Source organism: Parus major, chromosome 5 (assembly GCF_001522545.3).
Source record: "Parus major isolate Abel chromosome 5, Parus_major1.1, whole genome shotgun sequence".
NCBI classification, from domain to species: domain Eukaryota; kingdom Metazoa; phylum Chordata; class Aves; order Passeriformes; family Paridae; genus Parus; species Parus major.
The window spans coordinates 45746626-45766838 of NC_031774.1; the positions used below are offsets into that span (position 1 = coordinate 45746626).

General features: G+C 39.2%; 1 protein-coding gene across 2 annotated transcripts in view; it reads right to left on the minus strand.

Moving 5' to 3' along the window:
• Nucleotides 1-1018: 1018 nt before the first annotated feature.
• Nucleotides 1019-20213, minus strand: part of CCDC88C (coiled-coil domain containing 88C) — an 86787-nt gene continuing 67592 nt past the window's right edge. Inside the window, exons 18-28 of one of the 2 annotated variants that reach the window (XM_015631181.3) lie at nucleotides 16368-16511; nucleotides 14809-14995; nucleotides 14438-14583; nucleotides 13179-13268; nucleotides 12162-12403; nucleotides 8036-8218; nucleotides 7607-7675; nucleotides 6765-6833; nucleotides 5680-5981; nucleotides 4507-4722; nucleotides 1019-3301 (exon numbers count right to left, since the gene is read on the minus strand). In XM_015631181.3, the coding sequence (XP_015486667.1) occupies nucleotides 2291-3301; nucleotides 4507-4722; nucleotides 5680-5981; nucleotides 6765-6833; nucleotides 7607-7675; nucleotides 8036-8218; nucleotides 12162-12403; nucleotides 13179-13268; nucleotides 14438-14583; nucleotides 14809-14995; nucleotides 16368-16511 (2659 nt within the window). In that variant the 3' untranslated portion in view covers nucleotides 1019-2290. The remainder of the gene's footprint in view (nucleotides 3302-4506; nucleotides 4723-5679; nucleotides 5982-6764; nucleotides 6834-7606; nucleotides 7676-8035; nucleotides 8219-12161; nucleotides 12404-13178; nucleotides 13269-14437; nucleotides 14584-14808; nucleotides 14996-16367; nucleotides 16512-20213) is intronic. The other variant, XM_015631183.2, reaches the window with a different exon arrangement.

Here is a 20213-nt window from a genome sequence, read left to right on the forward strand (position 1 = left end):
GGAGCCCCCATGAACGGAGCAGACCCCAAAATAACCGGGCCTGCCAGGCCAGAGCTGAGCGCCCCCATGAACAGAGCACACAGCAAAATAACCGGGCCTGCCAGGCCAGAGCGGGGAGCCCCCATGAACGGAGCACACAGCAAAATAACCGGGCCTGCCGGGGCAGGCACCTACTCCAAAACCTCCCTGAACAGCCCCAGAAAGGCCGGAGCGGCACAGACAGCACTGTGTGCTTCAACAGCTGTTCCATGGTATAACCTCTGTATTTAAAATTATCCCACAACCGAATGGTACTACAAATGTATTTAGTACTTTTTTAATTCAAGCTCACTAGAATTGAGAATGTAAATAACTCAGAAACTGACAGCTAAGGTGTGTGACTGGGCAGGCATTTATAGCAAAAGCAGATTTACAGTAACTAACAAGTTTAAGTTAAAAGTTGTAAGATTGCTTCCTCAGCAGCCCAGCCTGCACATGTCCTCCAAAAATCCACTTTAAGATAAAATTTCTGGAAGAAGAATTTTAGTTTACTAAGAACGTCCATTATGTTCTAAAATTGCCATATAGCACCCATAATTTTAAATCTGTTGCAAAACTATAGTTTCAATTTAAAAAGTAGAGAAGGCAGAAAGGTTTTTTTTGTCATTCTCTCCATGTTGAAAGATAAATAATTTCTTACTTTCTTAAGGCGTCCTGAGAATTAAGTTCAAAATGGACCACTCAAGATACAAGCTCGGTCAAAATTGACAGCATCTTTGCCCTTTTCTGAAGTGGTTGGAGAAGCATAAAAATCTAACAGTCCAATTATAGAGTGAACTGTAAGTCACTTATTTTTCATTTTCAATCCTCCTGTAGTTTTCAGTAAGAAGGTTACAATTAAAAAAAAAGACTTCTGGTACACCTTCTATGTTATAAAAACAAATACAACCTCACCACATAGACACAAATACTAAGGCTTATGAAGAGCTGTTATAGACAGATCTCCAGCACTGCAAATCACATTTTTGTTTTTTTTTTAATTTTTCCAAGGACAAAAAGAACAATATCAATCTATTTTATTTTAATCTTTATTATAAACAATTTTGTAGTTTTCAGAATGGGATTGCTACATATTAGATAACAAAAACATCAATGAATCAGTTTTATCTTTTACTAAATTAAATCAGAACCAGCAAAACAAGTATTTTTTTAAGGATTTAGTCTATTGCAAGAAGAACACCTTTACAAACATGGAATTAAAGATACACATTTGATCATATATACATAAGCAGCTGATGACACTCTGGATAGAAACATACAAGAAACCTCTTTCCACATAAATAGATTTTTTTAAAAGTATATTTCTTTCCCATGTGTACAAAATTATTTTTCTATACTGAGAAAAGTTCTTGGAGACAAACAAGGATTTCTAAGAGACAAAAGCCCACACAGGATGTGGGCTGTCACGCACACAAGGATGTAATAATACAATTTACACTGCATTCTTATACAGTACTTGAGCTTCTTATATACATACTTACAAGACACTTTTGTACATGAGATGCCACCCTTGCAATTGAAATGGCATCTCCCCTGAACGGCTGCATTAGTTCCAGTGTTTGTATAAAAGATAAAGCAAGTTTCAAAAGGCAGCACCACTCTGCAGTCAAGCATCCACTGAGCTGCAGCTATAGTGAAGGCAGTGGGGTATTTATGCTGGCTTCTGTGTTTACACAGTCCACATGGGAAAGGTCGAGATGTGACCCTTGAAGTCTATACAATACCTTCTATAAGTTGTGTCTGTGGCTAGAAAAATATTACACCAGATCCATGGCTAAAGCCACACACCTTTGCTCTTCATCTCTATGCTACTTAAGTCTCATATTTGGTTCTGTCTTTGGGGGAGAAGATTGGCTTTTCAGTATGGTTATTTATGAATGGTGGGGCCGAGTTTAGCACACATAGGACCTGTGGAACTTTTCTTTAATGCATGCAAAAAGGGTGCACAGTGCAGCAATGACAGCGGACCCTGCTAAACTGCTGGACTGTGGAGTGCTCAGAACCTGTGAGAATCAGGTGCTAAGATTGCTGTGAGATTAGGTCAGGCTTCCACTTTGTTTTAGGCACAACAGTGTCAGAAGGACTGGGGTTTTGCTCCTTGGTTCTCTTAGTCACTGTCCAACTGGGAAACAGTACCCAGAGAATGCTCAGAGCAGCCTGCAGGTGATGCCTTTTAAGACCTGACAGTGTCTAGATAAATGGTACCTGGAAATCAGCCATACCAAACACCCATTACAGCTACACCTGTGGGTTACACACAGCCATACTCATACCAAACTGTCTGCTGATCTCCCTGGGGGTCAGGAGACCCAGGAGTGCTGTTGGAACTGCTTCCTCTCATGGGCTCCTCTACAGCCCCAGAGCTGCTTTCTAATAGCTTACCCTGGCACTTGGTAATTAGGGCATCACCCTGGCCTTGCCCTGGGGAAGTATTTCCCTCAGTGCTGGTGCAAACAGCTCTGGCAGAGGCCACCGTGGCCACCTCCTCAGTACGAGGTGCTGACTTGGGTTTGACTTTAGAGGGAGTATGGGATGCAGATGAGTAGTGTTGTCCAGGGTTCACACGCTCTTGCTGCTGGACATTCAGAGTGCTGGTGGATGCAGTGGGTGAGGCAGAGAACTGATGGAAGGAGAGTGGCCTCTCATCTTTTGGTGGGATCAGGGAAAGGCGCCTTGCATCGAGCTGCCGACAGCGGGAATCGACACCTTGCATGGAACCTGCCACCTTTGCAGACTGTGGCCTCTCTCTTAAGGGTGCCTGGGAGCTCGTTGGCACAGAAGCCCTGGTGCTCTGACAGACAGTGTCCTTGCCCCCATGTAGCTCTGCTCCTGACTTCTGAGGGCTCTCCTGCCTGTAGGCCTCTGGGCCAGCAGCCCTGAGAAGGTCTGCAGAGGCCAAGCTAAATGCCCTGCTCAGTGAAGTACTCCTCCTGCTCAAGGTTCCAGGCTGCTGGGGCTGTGCCATCTGCCGCACCCCACTGGCAGACTGGTGCTGTGGTGTGTGAGGAAACTTAAGGGACCCTTGGGGGTTTGCCAGAGCATCAGGTTCAACTTGTCTGAGGTTTGGCTTCATGTAATTGTCAGGTTTAGCTGTTCTTCCTTCTTCACCGGCCACGGCCATCTTCACAGTTGGAGCAACAAGACTAGTGGGCACCTTGGAAGCCTCATTTCTGGATGGCTGAAGCAAGTTCCCAGTAGCTGAAGGCTCATTTGCTTTCCTAAAATAATCGCTGAGCAAGTCATCTCTGTTAGTGGAGGTGTCCTGGTGTGAGAAAATATGCACGTCACATTAATGACAACATACTTTGTTTAAAGAACATGCAGAACTTTGTATTCACAAAATCTTCCCACTTAATTTAAGCCAAACACAATCATAGATTTTACATAGTGGAAAGAGAAGAGATGAATGTTTAAAATGGGTATAAATCCAACTCAGGGAATAATGTGCTTATTGTAATTAGATTGTGACAGCCTTGTTTGCCAGGTTAATTGTCATAATTTTTAAATAATTTTGATTGCAACCTGGACAGCAGCTCTTTTGCTTCCCTTCACATCAGCCACTGTCACTTTAACATCAATGTATTGATGTCATATTGATGACATCTGCCATTGATATCAGCAGATATCAATCATGTCTGTCATATTCAGTTCATCTAGATAACTCTCTACTGTAACTTCAGGAATGTAGCAGAAGTCAGTATCTTGGGGAGATGTGCTAGCATTACAAAAAAGTTTAATCCTTTCTCCACTGATTCCCTTCACCTCTCCCTCTCAATATGCTATGTACATTAAAAGCTGTGTGTACAATACAATGAAACATACAAAAAAATTGTTAGAAAAATTGTTTGCCTACAATGAACTTTCAAATTTTAAATCAGACAATTAACCTGGCAGTAAAAGAAAATACACAATGACTATTTCATGGGGGTGGTCCATGCAATCCAAAAATGGTAATGTTTGATCAGCAGCCATTGTACTATTAGTAAAAGGCATGCTCAGAACAGTTAAGGGACATGCTGTCATTACAAACAACATGCTGAAAAAGCTCATGAAATTTACTTCTTCACTCTTCTCTAGGGAGCATGTTTAAAGCTTAATATACTTATTTCACTAGTGTTCCAAATATTTCTTCCAGTCAAAATGTCTTTTTCCATTAGCAAACAACATCAATAGTAATAGTGCAGTGTGAAAATTTCTAAGCTCAACTAAGTGTTAAAGTGTTAAGGTTATTTTTAACTTTATTTAAAACAGCTATTATGCACATCAACATTACAGAATGCCAAGTCCTCTGAAAACACATGTGTACCAACATACACTGCAAATAATTTATGAGCAATCAATGCAAGTGATCTGCCAGCCTTAAAAGTAACAACTAGGAGTTACAGTATGCTTCTATAGGTATTAATATGCTAGCAAAAGCTGTGGTAAGTCAGGAGCTGTTGCCTTCATAGTAAGAACAACGGATACCCTGGGGATATAGAATGAAGCAGATCTCCTATTTCCCCTGCCTGTTCTGTGCCTCACGATGTCGGGATATGAAACACTGAGGACCGATTCGAGTGACTGCGAATGTTCCTGATGAATGGAAGAACATGGGAAGTAGCAAGGGGGATAGAGTGCATCAGCTTCTAACAGAAATTGGTGTAATGAAATCATTTCACTCTCATTTAAACTGCGCCGATGCTGAAAAGGAACAGGATGACAGAAAGAATGAAAATGGACATGGTCAGGTAGTTACAGACACACAAAAGCAATAATTTTAAACATCTCTAAAAGCTAAGAATTGTACTTAGGGTAATGAGGGAGTAGGAGGCATATTTAAACATTACTGTGAAAATTCAAGGACCAGAATTCACTGATGCCATGAAATGGCACAGCTCTGCTAATTTTGATACTTTTACCAAGGCATTCATAAAACAGAAATCTCTGTTCACTTACACTGTCAAACACTTAACTGTTTTTAAGATATTAACCTGTTTCATAGTGCACTGCCTCACTATTGTACTGCATGTCTGAGCAGTGAAAGATAAATGCCATCTTGAAAGCAAACATTTAGTTCCTGAAAAAAGCACTTAAATGAGCAACATTCTTGCAGTCATTGAACCAATAGGGCAGTATCAGTCAATACACAAACATGGTGAATGTATCAAAAACTTCCTTTTGCAAGAAAAATACTCAAATGCACTGATATTTTCAGATCATGAGATGGTTTTATGAACTGCATATTTTGCACTTCAATTGAAAACTGTCCTAGGTTTCATTCATTACTACACAGAAACACACACAAAAAATTACAAAGAAAACTTCCCAGTTTATAAATAAAAATGCCTGGAGCTGAGAATTGATGATACAAAACTTTGACCACAATCATTTGCTAGCAAAGAAACCCCAGCAGTCCAATACACAGTACTTGCAGTGAATTATCTGACTTGCCATAGCTGATAAACCAAAATAAATTAGCAGAGTGCTACAGGAAAGCTAATTTTACCTTAGTTATTGAAATTGTATCATTCGTTTTGCAAGATTTGATAGTACACACATATATGAACAAAGATCATCTTGTTTATGCCCTCACCTCCTAAATCAGCTGTGAAAAGGTTTTTGACATCTGAAATGGACTATCTAGCTCTATGTACTTACACTTGGTAGAGACAGCCTGTTGCTCTCTTCCAAGAACTCTTCCAAAGTTACCATCTCACTGCCAGGTGAGGCAGACCGCTGCCTGCCTGTGTGAGACTGAGATGGATTGCTCTTCTGAGGTATATCACAGGACATCAAACCATTCCTGTGGGAGCAGGACTCATGCCTGCTGCCAGTGCTGAAGAAAGCAGCAGCAGAGTGAAGGGAATATGTGTCTCGGAGCAATACTGGTGCCTCTCTGCTTGGCACCATATCTTCACTGCTGAGGCTCTCAGTTCTACCATGGATATGGTCTAAGGAACCTGAGGAGAAGCATAAATACCATTAATGACACTGCTCTGACATAATTTCAGTAGATTTCACACTCAGGCAGGAACTTTATCATCCAGGGCCATTTCCACACAGACTGGGCAGCATTTTTTACCCTCCTTTTTTCTCCTACAGAGCTCAAAGCAATCAGAGCTTTGAAAAATCAGGACAACTAAATATCTTACAGAACCTTAAACAAGCATAACTACTTGACCAAAGAATAAAAATAGCACTGGGGGCTAATAAACCTTATATTAGTAAGGTAATATTGAGCTGCCTCTTTACAACCTGTGTGTCATTGAAAGATCTCCCCATCTTGGCTGTGTGATCTGAGCACTAGAACCTGACAATGGGAAAGCAGAAAGCAGATTCTTCCATGTTGTCAGGTCTGTTGGCATCCTTCAAGGATGCACAACTTGCAAAAGCAAATCTCCAGAGCCCACTGATTCCATACACAAGCTGTGTGCAGAGTAAGAACCAGAGATCTCTTGTTGTAGAGAGTCTAAGAGTGGCCTGATATTTCTCACAATAAGATGCCAGTCAGACTGAAGCAAAATTCGACTGTCTGCCTTATAAGCTACCCCTTGCCAGAATCAATCTTAGAAAAGCACTTCTTGCCAGCAGTTTTGATTCCCAAGACAGTCATGTCCAGATTGCATAATCACTACCATTTCAAAACAAGTCTTCAAAATTAATTGGAAGGAAAATGGCATTTTACACACAGTTTCACGGAATTTCACTTCCTGTTTATCACAGCTCAGCTGTAAAAGCTTTACCTTTCAAATTGAGAGGTGAACTGCTGCTGGAAGCGTTCCTACTGCTCTCTAAACTGTTTGGCCTGGACACTGAAAAACACAAATCAAGCATTGAACAAACAGGTCTGTAGTTCCTCTGATTCTCTAAAAGACTTGGCTACAGCCTCCCTTCTGAAAATAGGACCTGTGCAACTATGTCACTTTGAAAACATTAACAACATAACACACTCGGGATGCCAAAATCTGTACATAGCAGAAAACATCTTCATTTTTCAAGCTGTTTAGGATTCATCTTGTTTATCTTATTTTTTGCACAAAGAAATATGTTCTGGGTTTTTACAGTAACTGTAAAGCAATGCAGATACTGAAAAAGCTCAACAATAAGTTGCTGTCTCTTTTTCAGTTTTCTTTGGAAGGAGCTGGTAGCCACTTGTAAATGAAGCGTTCCGCAATGTCTAAGCAGGGAGTGCTGCTGCTTCAACAGCGTTCCCACTGTGCATCCACAAGCCCCATACCAAATTTCTATTACTGCTGATTCACTCCCTTAAGGAATTAAACATTCTCAAAAAAAATCAGCAACAAATCTGTAGGACATACATTAAACGGTCGGTTGGTACAGGAAGGCAACTTGCCTCAACATCAGCATTGTTTTGTCAAAACAAATTTTGGCAAAACATCCATTAAAAGCTCCAGTAGAAAACCAGAAGCAGTTAGAATCCCATTCCCAAAATGGTGCTGCATTAGTATACCTCCTCCTGTAATAATAAAGTAACTAAAACACTCCAGGACAGTTCATGTGGATGAAATGAAACAAATCTTAATGCAGATGTTTAGAGCATGCTGCACACATGCTACAAGCTTACCGTGCCGTCTGGTGCTTGCAAACTCAACCTCCGGGGACTGTTCACATAGATTATCTTCTGAATTATAGCCTGGAAAAGGGCATAAAACTTAAAAGGCCAATTGAACACAGAAAGGTTAATCCTTCAGGTCAATCTCCATGTATTCTAGCAGTGTAGAAGTGAGGTGATAAAGAGGGTTTTATAGACTCATCCTCTAAACACTGGGCAGGGAACCACTGAAGAACTGACACTCAAATGTGCTCTGTCAAGTTGATGACATTACAAGAGTGAGTAAACCCTGCATCTCATCAATTAAACCATTCAGCAGATAAAGTAGGAGTGAAAATATTAGTTCTCTGTTTTTGTACTTGAATGCCACTAGCAGCATTGCAGGAGCTATAAAGCAGCCTGCCTGGCACTACCAGCTGGTATATCAAACGCACCACACACCTTTTGGCCTGCTCTGGAGCCGGGAAATGGGGGTGGAAGTGTGCATGTGAATAGCTGAGGTTGAGTAAGTCCTGGGACCCATTTCCACACTGCTTGGTTTCGTTGCAGAGTCTGCTGAGATTTCAACATTATCATTGCTGCCTCCATGATGGGAATTCCTTTTTTGCTTTAGGTCCATTAGCACTGGTAGGAAGAGAGGTAAATGAATAAGACTCAATGAAAAATAGCATTAAGGGATTTGTATTTATCTGCCCATACAAACATGACAAACAGGCACAAAGAAACTGCACAACAGAGGCGCTAGTTTGGCAAGCTTTTCCATAAACAGTGCAGTAGTGGATAGGAAATTTCTGCCACCAGCTTGTCAATCATGTGTGCTCTCTGTAAAGTGTGGGAGTGACAAGGGCTGCTTAGTGCTGGTGGGAGGGTTGATATTATACATGCAACAATTACTGTGAAAGGAGGAAGAAAAGAAGCAAAGACATGAATCCAGAAAAGATAAGTGAGGTGTGAAATTCCCATAACATTATTCCTCATAGGTGCATTTTATAAGAACTTACTTCAGTAATAAAATAGAATAGGGAAAGAGTGACAGTAGTCATGCTCTTACTCAAAGAAAAATAATACTGATTTGAAAATTATCTTTCGTGATCTGTGCACTAAGCTAACTGCTTTCAGGTTTATATCTTTGCTGTGGTAAGAGCTCAGTCTTTACAAGGTTGAAACTCTGATCTTAAGATGTCCTGGTGCAATGATTTTTAAATGGAGTTTCTGGGATCTCTGCAGGAGAACAACAAAAACTGTCTGCTAGAATATTACTTGGGTTAAGAATCTGAAAAATTCTTTTCTGTTGATGAAGCAGGTTAATTAATTTCTTATAATGTCAATGTAGTGCCTTAAGGCACATATAGAACAAAATTTAAAGAATTTACTGCAGAAAACACACTTAATGAGGTGCAAGGTTCTAGAGTCTATATATTTGTATGGAATACTTGATTAAGTAACAGAAACTAAATGTTGAAAATGCAGCAGAGTGCAGCAGTTGAAATAAACAACTTGCAGAGACAATGGACAGACAGTTCAAAGCACAGAGCAGCTGTGAAGTTGTGTTAGAGAAATGGACCAATGTGCTGTCATCTTAGGTGGCCCCTGGAAGCTGACTTCATTCAGGAACAATGTTTTCTCCCTAGGGTCTGCATAGGCTCCACAGACTGGGCCAGCACTTGCTCTCAGAATTGAAACTTCTGTCATGCCTGCAGGGGCAACTTCTGACTAAAGCTTCACATGCAAATCTGTTTTTCTAATTGACTTCATAGATACACTTAACACCTTCCATGGATGCCAAAAATATTAATTGCCCCAGACACTAAAATTCTCCACAGATCCCCAAATGGGCAACAAAGAACCAGGCTGTTTTTCCAGAGTCCCTGGTTGTGCCACTGGGGACAGTTCTGAGAGTGAGAAGGGAAAGGAGATCTTTTGGCCTCTCTGCTGAGCCCCCAGGTAGCACACTGCCCATTCTGCATCCAATTCTCTGACAGGGTGGGGACTGGACATGCACATTAATTTCTGAAGCCACCAGGTCATGACTATTAGGCAACAAGAATTCTGGGCAATGGATTAATGAAGCTTATCCCCAGTCTTAAGAGAACAAATCTACATTCTTCTTCCAAAAAAATCTGTTGAAACTGAAGCAGAGGAAACTGAAATGTCAGCTCAATTCAAGATGAGTTTTCTTAAATGGAAGTACAAAACCTTGCTAAATATCAGGTTTGAATGTGAGCATCAAGACACTTAGCTGAGAATAATTCTTCCAGTAGCTTCTATTCTATATTTAAAGCTAGACTTTTTAAAAGCAGAAAAAGGTGTTCAAAAACCTGCCTTTTTTAATCGTTTAATAGCAAAGGCTATTGGAAAAAAATCTCTGGATTTTGAGACTGTTTTTGTATTTCAGTAGGCCTACCACACTGTAGGAAGCATAGCAACAGCAAATCAGTTTGAAACTTTAACTGGACACAATGTAAGTACATGATTGCAAGAAAATATTGAAGCAAATAGCAACTTCACTTACTTACAACATGCACCACAGCCAATATACATACGCAAACTGTATGCCATGAGGTCCCCTAAAGTGTGCTGCATTGAAGAAATGATCCACAGTGTGCAATAGTGATTCATCTTCTACAGGAAAACTTAAGTCCACGTTCACTAATCTTTGCTTGTATTTAGAGTATTGTATAGACATGTTGAGTGTTTCTATTAATGTGCATGTTCTTTTATGGCATGTGGGTTTTTTTATTTATTTATTTTTTTAATATTTGTCAGAAATAAATTAAGATGAGTACTACAGAGAATGTGTTAGAAAACTCCCAGTTCCGGGAAAGAAAGAGTTTCATTAGGAGAGGATGGGATGTCGGAAGAAGACCAGAACCGGAGCCGATTAGAGAAAGACTGATGATTCGATGGAGACTTAGGAGACTTTTCTTTATCCTTGCTTTTGCTTCTCATAAAGGCAATCTTTCTGCGCTGTGCAGCTAAATTGTTATCACCCAGGTATCCCAAAAAGAAGAAGAAGAAGAAAAAAGTAAAAAAAAAGGCCTTATTCATAAACTTAAAATGTCTTAACACAGATTAACGACTACACAACCGGTAAAAACAGAAAAGGCTAAACAATGACCAACACCTATAATGGAGGACTGATGAATGTATAGCTAAACACAGCTAATCTGACTCAGATTAAGGCATAGATTAACACATACACACAATATTTAAGCAAGTCCACTAAGAAATTACTGTTAGATCATTCAAAACGTTTTTGCTTTCCAGTATAAAATTAAATTGATGTACATGTTACTCAGAGATAACACTCAAATTTCCTAGAGAAAGTCTTCTAAGCTTTAATACTGGTGAGCCTCATCTCCACATAAATGTGTTTCATGTAACATCAAAATGAATGAAACTCCATAGACTTTTTGTTGTCTCTGGCATTCTACAAGGGCCTTGTTCTGTGGCAACCCAAGCCCAACTTCCTATGCTGAACTTACGATGCATGTTAAACACCCAGAATCATACGGATGATCTTATTCCATAAAACATCTATTTGTACTTTAAGTGAATAAATAACCTCAAAGACTTAGGATAGAGAAATCAAAACAAAACCTTCAGACAAGACAGGTACTTGCAGTATTTCATAACAAGAGTTCTTTTCTTAGCTGCTCCCCTCCTGTTTCCCACCCCCCACAGCTGGAAGACAAGAATTATTCAAGTATCAATTTCAAAATTGCTTCTTGGAAAGTATTCCTGGAGTATAACAATCTATATATAGAAGCTGACAGAAATTATCTCAATAGAGCAAACAGACCTTAGGATGTATATACTACCTTTAATAAGGATGAACAGTATTTATTTTGAGGAACTTCCTTTTAAACTTCCCATAATTAGGACCACCTAATTTACTGTATAAACTAACTTAACAGAAAATCATTCCATCTTCCTTATATATGCTTTAGTGTAAAAAAAAATAATTATATCATTTTACATGAAAAAATTCCTAGTTTAATTCTAAATCAAAACATGGTATTGACCTCCAAAATCACCAGATTATGATAAAATGGTTATTTACAATAAATGGTTTATTTGTTCTGCACGTGCACCACCTGCTGGCAGTGGCTGTCAGCCAGCTCATACCCCTCAAAGAGCCTGAACCACACACTATTGCATGATCCAGCTTTAAACTGCTTTGCTGCAAAACCCCAGTAAATGAAGTATTAGAATCAACTTATTCAGTAACATGCAATACTACATCTGGGGCAAACAGAAGCTGAAGAGAGAAGTAGTAGATAAAAGGAAGAAAGTAAACCAAAACAAAACCCAGTAACTTCTAGGGTTTACTCAAATTTCTAGTTTAGGGTTTTATGCAGACTAAAAATTTTACTGTACTAAAAAAAACCCAAAAAACACAAAACTAAACAACCAAAATAAAAACAAAACTAAAAAACCCCCCAAAAAACAAACAAACAAAAAAAGAGGACACAAAATATAACGTGATTGGGTATTAACATATCCTATATATTAATTATTAAAAAAAAAAAATTCAGCTCATGGGTTTAGGCTGGGTATTCCTTACCTTTGTTTGAAGAACCCTGGGGGTTCTCTCTCTCTTCCACAGGGTTTGACCCTTGAGAGTTATTATCCTGAGCCTCGTGTTGATGTTTCAATTTTTGGGAGGCAGATGGAGAGTTTACCATCTCTGGGGATTCAGAATGCCATGTGGAGCTTTCTGCTGCTGGTTTCAATCGCTCCCTTGGAGTCTCCTTTTTTGGCTTGATTAATTTGACTAAGGCTCTGGCTCCAATCCAGGGGTTTTTCCTGATAAAGCAGGTTTTGTGAATGGAATTCAGAAAATGCTACAAGAAATACTCCCCAAAGAACTTTACAGCTGTGCTGAAGTCATCAAGCCATCCTACATTGTTAGTTTACTGTCAAGAATTCGTTCAAAAAATGCACCATGAATTTCACAGCACTTGAGATCCATCTCTCCTCTAAAGTCAAAATTACTTTTACAGAAATATTTCTTCAGCATGAGAAATGTGAGAAAGACAACTGTTCCCTCTGCTAGAAATCTAAACTACACATATGGACCATATAAGACATTCTTACAGTGTGAAAAACTCCACTACAGGAACAGACTGAGGAGGAAAGAAATGAAAGTTGCTTTTAAGCCTCTTTGCTAAGGTTACCAGTCAGAATGATGTATGGTGGAATTAACTTGGCTCTTTTTTGTTGTTCTTAATATAATTTTTAGGTCCCTTCTCTCCAACAGACTGGTTATCTCTTGCTTTGAAAAAGCAGCTCTGAAAGTTCCTAGTGCTGCTTAGTCACCACACTGGGAGCAAAATGGTTCTTTCCCAATTAATTTTGGGAGTTTCAGATTCCTGTATTAATACAGAGGGCCCCAAATGAGGCCCTATGCTCTATGTTAACACAACCTGCTGCTTCAGGGAATATCTTGCAGAGTGAGAGGGAACAGACAAGTGGAGATGATGTTACTCTTCAGATGGAATTTCTGTTATCCTCAATTATAGGAAGCCCTTTCTTGCCCTCACCGATCTGTAGAGCAGAGCTAAACCCATGTGGAACTTACTTTTTTGGAGCAGGATCATAGAATTTGTACTGATCCATTATCTTCTCTTCAAGTTTTTCCTTATGTCTTCTTAAGGCATTCAATTTATCACTGTGAGGGGGAAAAGCATATTCTGAGTCATCTGTATGAAATTAAGTATAATCAAAAAACTGAAGAGAAAAAGCCACCAAGAGAAGAAAGAGACTGAAATATCTTATTATCCTGAACCTTCAGGATTCACAGTGTTTGGAGAGGTCAAACACAAAAGCCTACCAACCATGCTGATGGGTGACTTTTGTGCAATAAAGCACGAAAGGTGAAAGAACAACAGTAGATGGTGATGCAAGATTACTAATTAGTATCTCAGGCAGCGTTTGTTTGGTGGATGTTAAGACTAACTAAATTTTTTTACTGTTTATTTTGTTAACCTGTACAGTGGAAGATGGCAAATCTTATTTTCATTCAAGTAGTAAGGCAAACGAACTTCCATCATAGAACAGTCAGACACCAGGATAAACAAATCAGAGTACATCTGAACTGTACTCAGCCTATTTCAGCAAACAATTTCTAACACTTCAACCATATAGCAGTACTGCTATAAAACTCAACTCAGTAACTCCCACATCATCCTGATGTGCTTGAACTAAAATTCTTGGGGTTAAGAACATTTTTCTTCCTTCTTTCATACCTATAATAAATTCACTGCATGAAAACAGGATTCTTTATAAACTCAGTGTCTTTAAATAAGGTGACTCACTTCAGCATGTCAACCTGTGCATGAAGGACACAGCAACATATGTTAATGTCTGTATCCTTAAATGCAACATCAAAGCAGGTATTTCTTGAAATGCAAATGAAAAAACAAGAAGTATGAATATTTGCTATTCCTCAGGAATGTAAATATAAAATGACTCTCGTAAGACTAAATTTTTGTTGCAACTCAGCTGTTTTCCAAAATCATCTTCTTTGAGAAGTACCACTGGGTTTAGCATTCCATCTTTTCTAACTGAATTTTCCACATAGCTTCATCCGTATTATTTGAGAAGAGCTGTGCTTGCTCAGGTGTTTCGTGAACTACCCTTTGCAGTAAGGCAACATGGAAACATTTTGTGTTTTCTCCCATTACACTACTCTCCTACCAAACATCCCCTTTTCCAACAGATATCAAGAAGACATACCATTCCACTGCCTTCTCTTCTAGTCAAAAATACAGAATTTGTATTCTATATTTGTCTACATTACTTTTTTAGGTTTCACAATTCAAATTTCTTTTTTCTTACATGTACTGTTTCTGTTCTTCATGATACTGCTCCTTGCTCTCCATGTTCTGCTCCAGCAACATCTGATTCTGCTGGCTCAGCATCTGAATCTGACTCAGGAGATGATGGTTTTCTTCTTCCAGATTTCCCTTTAGACGGGACAGGAGCTATTAAACAAGACAAATTAATCTCTCCTGTGCATCCCTGGAGTGCACCATAATCAAAATAACACAATAGCATGGCAACTTAAGATACAAACTTATTCACTTCAGACTATATGGGGGTGTTGACATAGTTTCACTTTCTATATAAAGCATAACAAAAGCTTCACACAATGAATGGCAGCTCCCTAACCCAAAAGCAGCAGTAGCTGGGTATCAACAGCTACTCACCTCACAGTGGTTATCCAGCTTGGTCAGAGAGATATCCATGGATTGGTGCTGTTCTTTCAGCTCATCATACCGAGCTTGCCAACGATTCAACTCCAGCTGAGAGTTGTTCAAGGAAGTTTTCAGCTCTTTAGTGTGTGAATGCAGCCCTTCATACTCTGCCTTTAGTTGGTTGTGCAAGAAATTCACCCTAAACACCAAGAAGACAGGCTTATGAAGGACACTTCACAGAAATGACCTCACATTCAAAGACCACACCATCAGTTTGCAGCTCTCACTAAATCAAATGTCATACCAAAAAGTAACTTACTAAAAGTAACTTACAGAAAGTAAGGACATTTTTATTCTAAGCATTTAATAAAATTTTATTAAGAAGTAGTAGTAACATTAAAAAAAGTTTCAAATCTACAAAAGAACTGAAAGGAAAATACATGAAAAATAAAACTGCTATTCTATTTCTTCCATACATTAGAAACACCACAAATTTCTGAGACACAATATATTTAAGAGCATTTGGATACAAATGCAGCTCTATTTGGCACAAATTAAACTCACACGTTATTTTTTTATCCTGATGCATGAAATATGAGCATTTAAGTGTCCTGAAGAGTGAAACACTGTAGTATTGTAAGAAGATACTGTGGCATTCTTTTACACTTGAAGCTAAATCTAAAAATGTCTACAAATATTGGAGACATAACATTAAATAACTATAAACAGATTAAGTTCTGTATCTGCTGACAAATAAGCCTGGCTCTCTGCCAGCCCTGCAATCAACATTATGCAACATCTTTGTTCCTAACAAAATGAATTAGGAAAAGCAAACTTGAGAGAGAGGCTCTGCACTGTTCTAAATTACACTTGTACAATTGTAGCTCAACATAAAATGTGATTTTTAAATATGATACAACCTGACATTGCTTTAACTTGACATGGTCTTGCTCCTTATTTGTACCAAACAGATTCTCAAAACACCTTTAAAGTATGAACAAGGCTACAGGGAGGTTTTTGGGTGTGGCTCTTGAAAGGGGCTCTGCCATAAGTTAACAGCTAGCACTGATGAAGAGTCTCTAAGTCTGCTTTTAATAACAGGAATGGCAGTTTTCTCTGGGCAGCAGAAAATAAACAATGGTAACTCCTAGAGCTAAAATCATATTGTGTAAAAACCATAAACCAGTGCTCCTCAAGGGAAAATAAAACAGTATAATTTAGGGGGTTGGGCATTTGTAGTAGTGTAGTCTGCCTAAAGGCAAGTGCCTGGGAACAATTCATTGCAAAAAATGCTCGTGAACTGAACCAAACACGTGTGGAAGCTTATTTTGGGAGCTTATTCTGGAAGCAAAGGTCCCAGGTCTGAAGCACTAATAACAGTATTGGTTGACAATTTTCATGAAGCTGACCATCTTTAACAAGTTAAAATCACCAAATTAACAATACAAAAACAGAGAAAAAAGAATAGACACATTATATGAAGGTACTTCAGACATAAAGCAACACATTTGTGTTTTGCATAATTGACTTTTAATTGATATATATATAACAATTTAGCAAAGGAACCATACCTGTCCAGTTCCTCCCTCAGCTTCTGATTTTCCCCAGTGGTTATTGCATTTGATCTTCTCTCTTGTTGCAAAACTTCTCTCTCAGTTTTTAAAACTAATTCCAACTCTTCCAATTCTGCTTTGTGTTTCGTTAAACTGTTGTATCTGCAAAAAGAGGAAAAGAGCATACCCTACATACCCATAGCTGTTTCCAGATATTTTTTTCTCTAGTGGTTTCTGTCAGAATCTGTGCCCATACACACCAGCAGAGGCCACTGGAGCTACTGGTGCAGTTAATGTCAAAAGTCATGGGCACATTTTTTGGTCCCTGTAATAAAAGGGTACTGCCCCAAACTATCAGATAGATCTGTGTCAATAATGGAGAAATATTCTTTGGAGCAATTTTAAAACAGAATCTAGGTGGAAGATGTAGCATTGCTTAAAAAAGCTAAAGAGAACAAGCATCATCTTACAGTGACTCTCATGCAAGCAGAGATGAATGCAGAGCACAGTTACTCTGCAGTCATGAAAATTTCAAAACAAAACCAAAACCAGCAGACAGCACCAAATACATTGACTCATGCCAACTTATTTTTCTTTCAGGCTGCCATTCCATTCACCCCAGGGTCAAATTACAGCCTGTCCCAAATTCCAGTCCATTGAGGGGCCACACAGGAAAGTACCTGTCTCCCATACAAAAGCTGCTTTATGCTATTCATTCCCAGTAAAAGCAGTAGAGTTTAATTAACCTTATTTATTTGTTTTCTTGCTCCATTCAGCTCTGGGACATTGGAAATTCAATGTCCGTACAATAAATGGAAGAACCTGAAAGCAGAGGAAGGTTTCACATCCAGCTCCCAGAAGCATTTTAGACAGACTGCGTGCCAATGCAGAGTCTGAGAAGACAAACTCCAGTCAGTCCTCTGGCAGAGATTACCTTGGATGTCTCTGCAGAAATTGCACTGTAAATTCTTTTGCTGTCTCTGTATGATAGGGCTACTCTGTTCATTTTTATCCAAGCCCTCTATGCTTTAAAGAGGGCTCCTTAGAGAGAAGCAGAATACTGGTCCAGTGTTACCAGCCAGGCCCAGCACCACAGGCTGCCACACTGAGCCTGAGGTAAACCACAGCTGCTCCCCTAGCTGTTAGGTGAAAGGTAAGAAAGAGGAGACTCTCTGTAAAAATGGAAATGATTGTTCATGTCCGGAGTCCTAATGAAATCCTCAAGCAAAAATCTTCTTGTAGTAGAGATTCAGCCTGGAGTCTACAATTTGAGCACAATCTGTGCAACCTGACAAGCTCTACCACCAGGGACCAGGTTCCTCTTCCTGTAGGACTATTCAACACACATGTTCATTTCACTTTTTCAAGCATCAGGCTCTTAGACAGAAGGACTTTAAAAATATTTTCTTATACATGCATATAGAATCCATTTTGGCTCTGACACAATCCATTTCTAGGATTGAACAATCGTAGTTCCCTTTACTCCTTTTGGCTTTCATTCTTTCTGAAGCTTTTTGAGGAGAAATACTATTGGTAGGTGTATCTGAAATGACTTTGAAAATGCTCAGCTATGATATAAAAGTGTGGCAAAAGGAACCCAGAAAAATAATTACCAGGCAGCAGCAGTAACATAATAATACAACTCCCTGCAATGTGTAACCCTACACAGCAGGGATTTTTTTCCCAGTGTCTCTGTAGGATTAGACTTCTCCAGACTAAGCCACAGAGGAATGCCTAGGAATCTGTTAATCAACTGTAGCTACAAAGTTACTACCTTCCCTTAGTAACATGCAATATGTAAAGCAATTTTAAAAATACAGAAGAGGCCAGCCTTTCTGCGTTCAGAGACGGTCACCCAGACACCTCAAAGTCAAAAAACTGCTATTAAGGTAAATGACCCTAAAATACTAACTTTCCTCTTCTTGCTAAGCCAAACCCACACATCCGTGGTTTGCCAGGCTATGACAGACCATTTCACTGCAGTTACACACAATCCATTATTAAATCCCCACTGCAGTGTTAATACTGTGCAGACAGAACCAAAAGAAGTTTAATGAAGTTTGCTCAGGTGCAGAAAATATTCTGTGGTTAGAATGCAGCAGAATGGACTACACAAACCTTTGGGACCTTGGCTGTACATGTTGTTGGATGTGCACAAGCTAACGAAAGTTGCTGTGGATTTTTCTAGACAAGCTGCAGTCATAGGTTTGTGTGAAAGTGCAATCCTGCCTTAAGCAACAGAACTATGATTACAGTACTGTCACCTGCTGAAGAAAACCAATCACCTTGGAGCTGTGATACGCAAAACCCATCTCCTAAACACCACACAAGAAGACTTCTTGGCTGCATGGAGCTGCTCTGGGGAAAATTTAGCAGGTGGTGCATTCTAGCTGAATTAAAAAGTGGAATATTTCATCAAAGCAGTTAATTACCCTAATTAAAAAGAAGAGGTGTAAGAAAATTTTTCTTATGCTACTGTTTCTCCCTTCTGCTCCCTCAGCAGCACATGATGGAGGGAGAACAAAACACACACTAAAAAAAAAGCAGCTTGTGGGTTTTTTTCCCTGACAGCCAAATGGAGTCCTTGGACAAATCACCTTGATAAGTATCTTTTAAGACTGATCTGCTGAGGAGGATACTGCACACGTAGACCTGCCAAACTCAACCTGTTTTGAATAGGCCACCATCTGCTCCCCTGCAACACCTCTCACTAGGAGTCAGATCTCAGAGAGTCCAAACTGGTAATGATTACAGTGGTGACCTGAGCACTTACCTCTATAGTTAATCTATTCTTTGAAAAGCACTTTTTCTAAGGCTAGAGCTGCTTAGTGTTTGGTACTCATCAAGCAAAAAAAGAACACAGCAAACTGCCTTAACACACTGCAGTGTAGTAATCTCAAGCAAAGCCTGAATCAATGAGAACCATTAATCAGTCTGAGAAAGACTTGGTAAGCAGGAACAGTGTCTGTGTAATCACTTACAGCTCATTTAGTAGACAGCCAAGCAGCTGTCCTGTCACAGCCCCAGTGGATATTTTAATCACAATAGTTTACTTCTGTACTTTATAAAAATCTACTGCACATTTTCTTTGCCAGCTCCTTAGTCTTTGGAGAAGAAAAGTTTAGTGCCAATTTTCAGTCCACTAATCAAGAATCACCACTGAGTTGCTCTGAACCCAACTGATGATATTGCACAGAAGCAAAACCTAAATACAAGTGTTTTGAGGAAAATCACTGAAAAATATAAGAAGTTTGAGAAGTAGGCAGAGCTGCGTTTCTGTAGTAGTACATTATGTATATTGTTCAATATATGCACAGTTGTCAGGTAATGACACTGACTAAACAATTAACAGTTTACTGATGTCCCAATTCACCTGAAGGGCCTGAAGCAAAAGCTTTAATTATGAGAACTACATGAAAACTAACAATACATCATTATCTCATAGTTAGGTCAATATTGCTTCCTTCAGAGAGCTTCCTTTGACATGACACAGATACCACAAGGTTCAATGGTTTAATTTTTTTAAGATACACACTACTCACATATAGATGACTTGCAGAATTTATGGTTAGGAGACTCCACACAGTAGAACTGGAGAATGTTTTTAAGGCTGTATGCTAATATAGCACAAGTCCCTAAATGCAGTAGAAGCATTTAAGCTACTTCTGACAAAGTATCCCTGAGATCTAAGCCCATGTTTGCTGAATATCACCTGAGTCACCTCTGTTCTGCCACCTTTAGAGATCTAAAATCTAGAGCTTTGCAAATATTTTCATCTCATGTCCTAATGACAACAAGAATGACTAGGCACTTTTTCAGGGCAATAACTTTGTAATTTCTATTTGTAATTGTAAACAACATTTA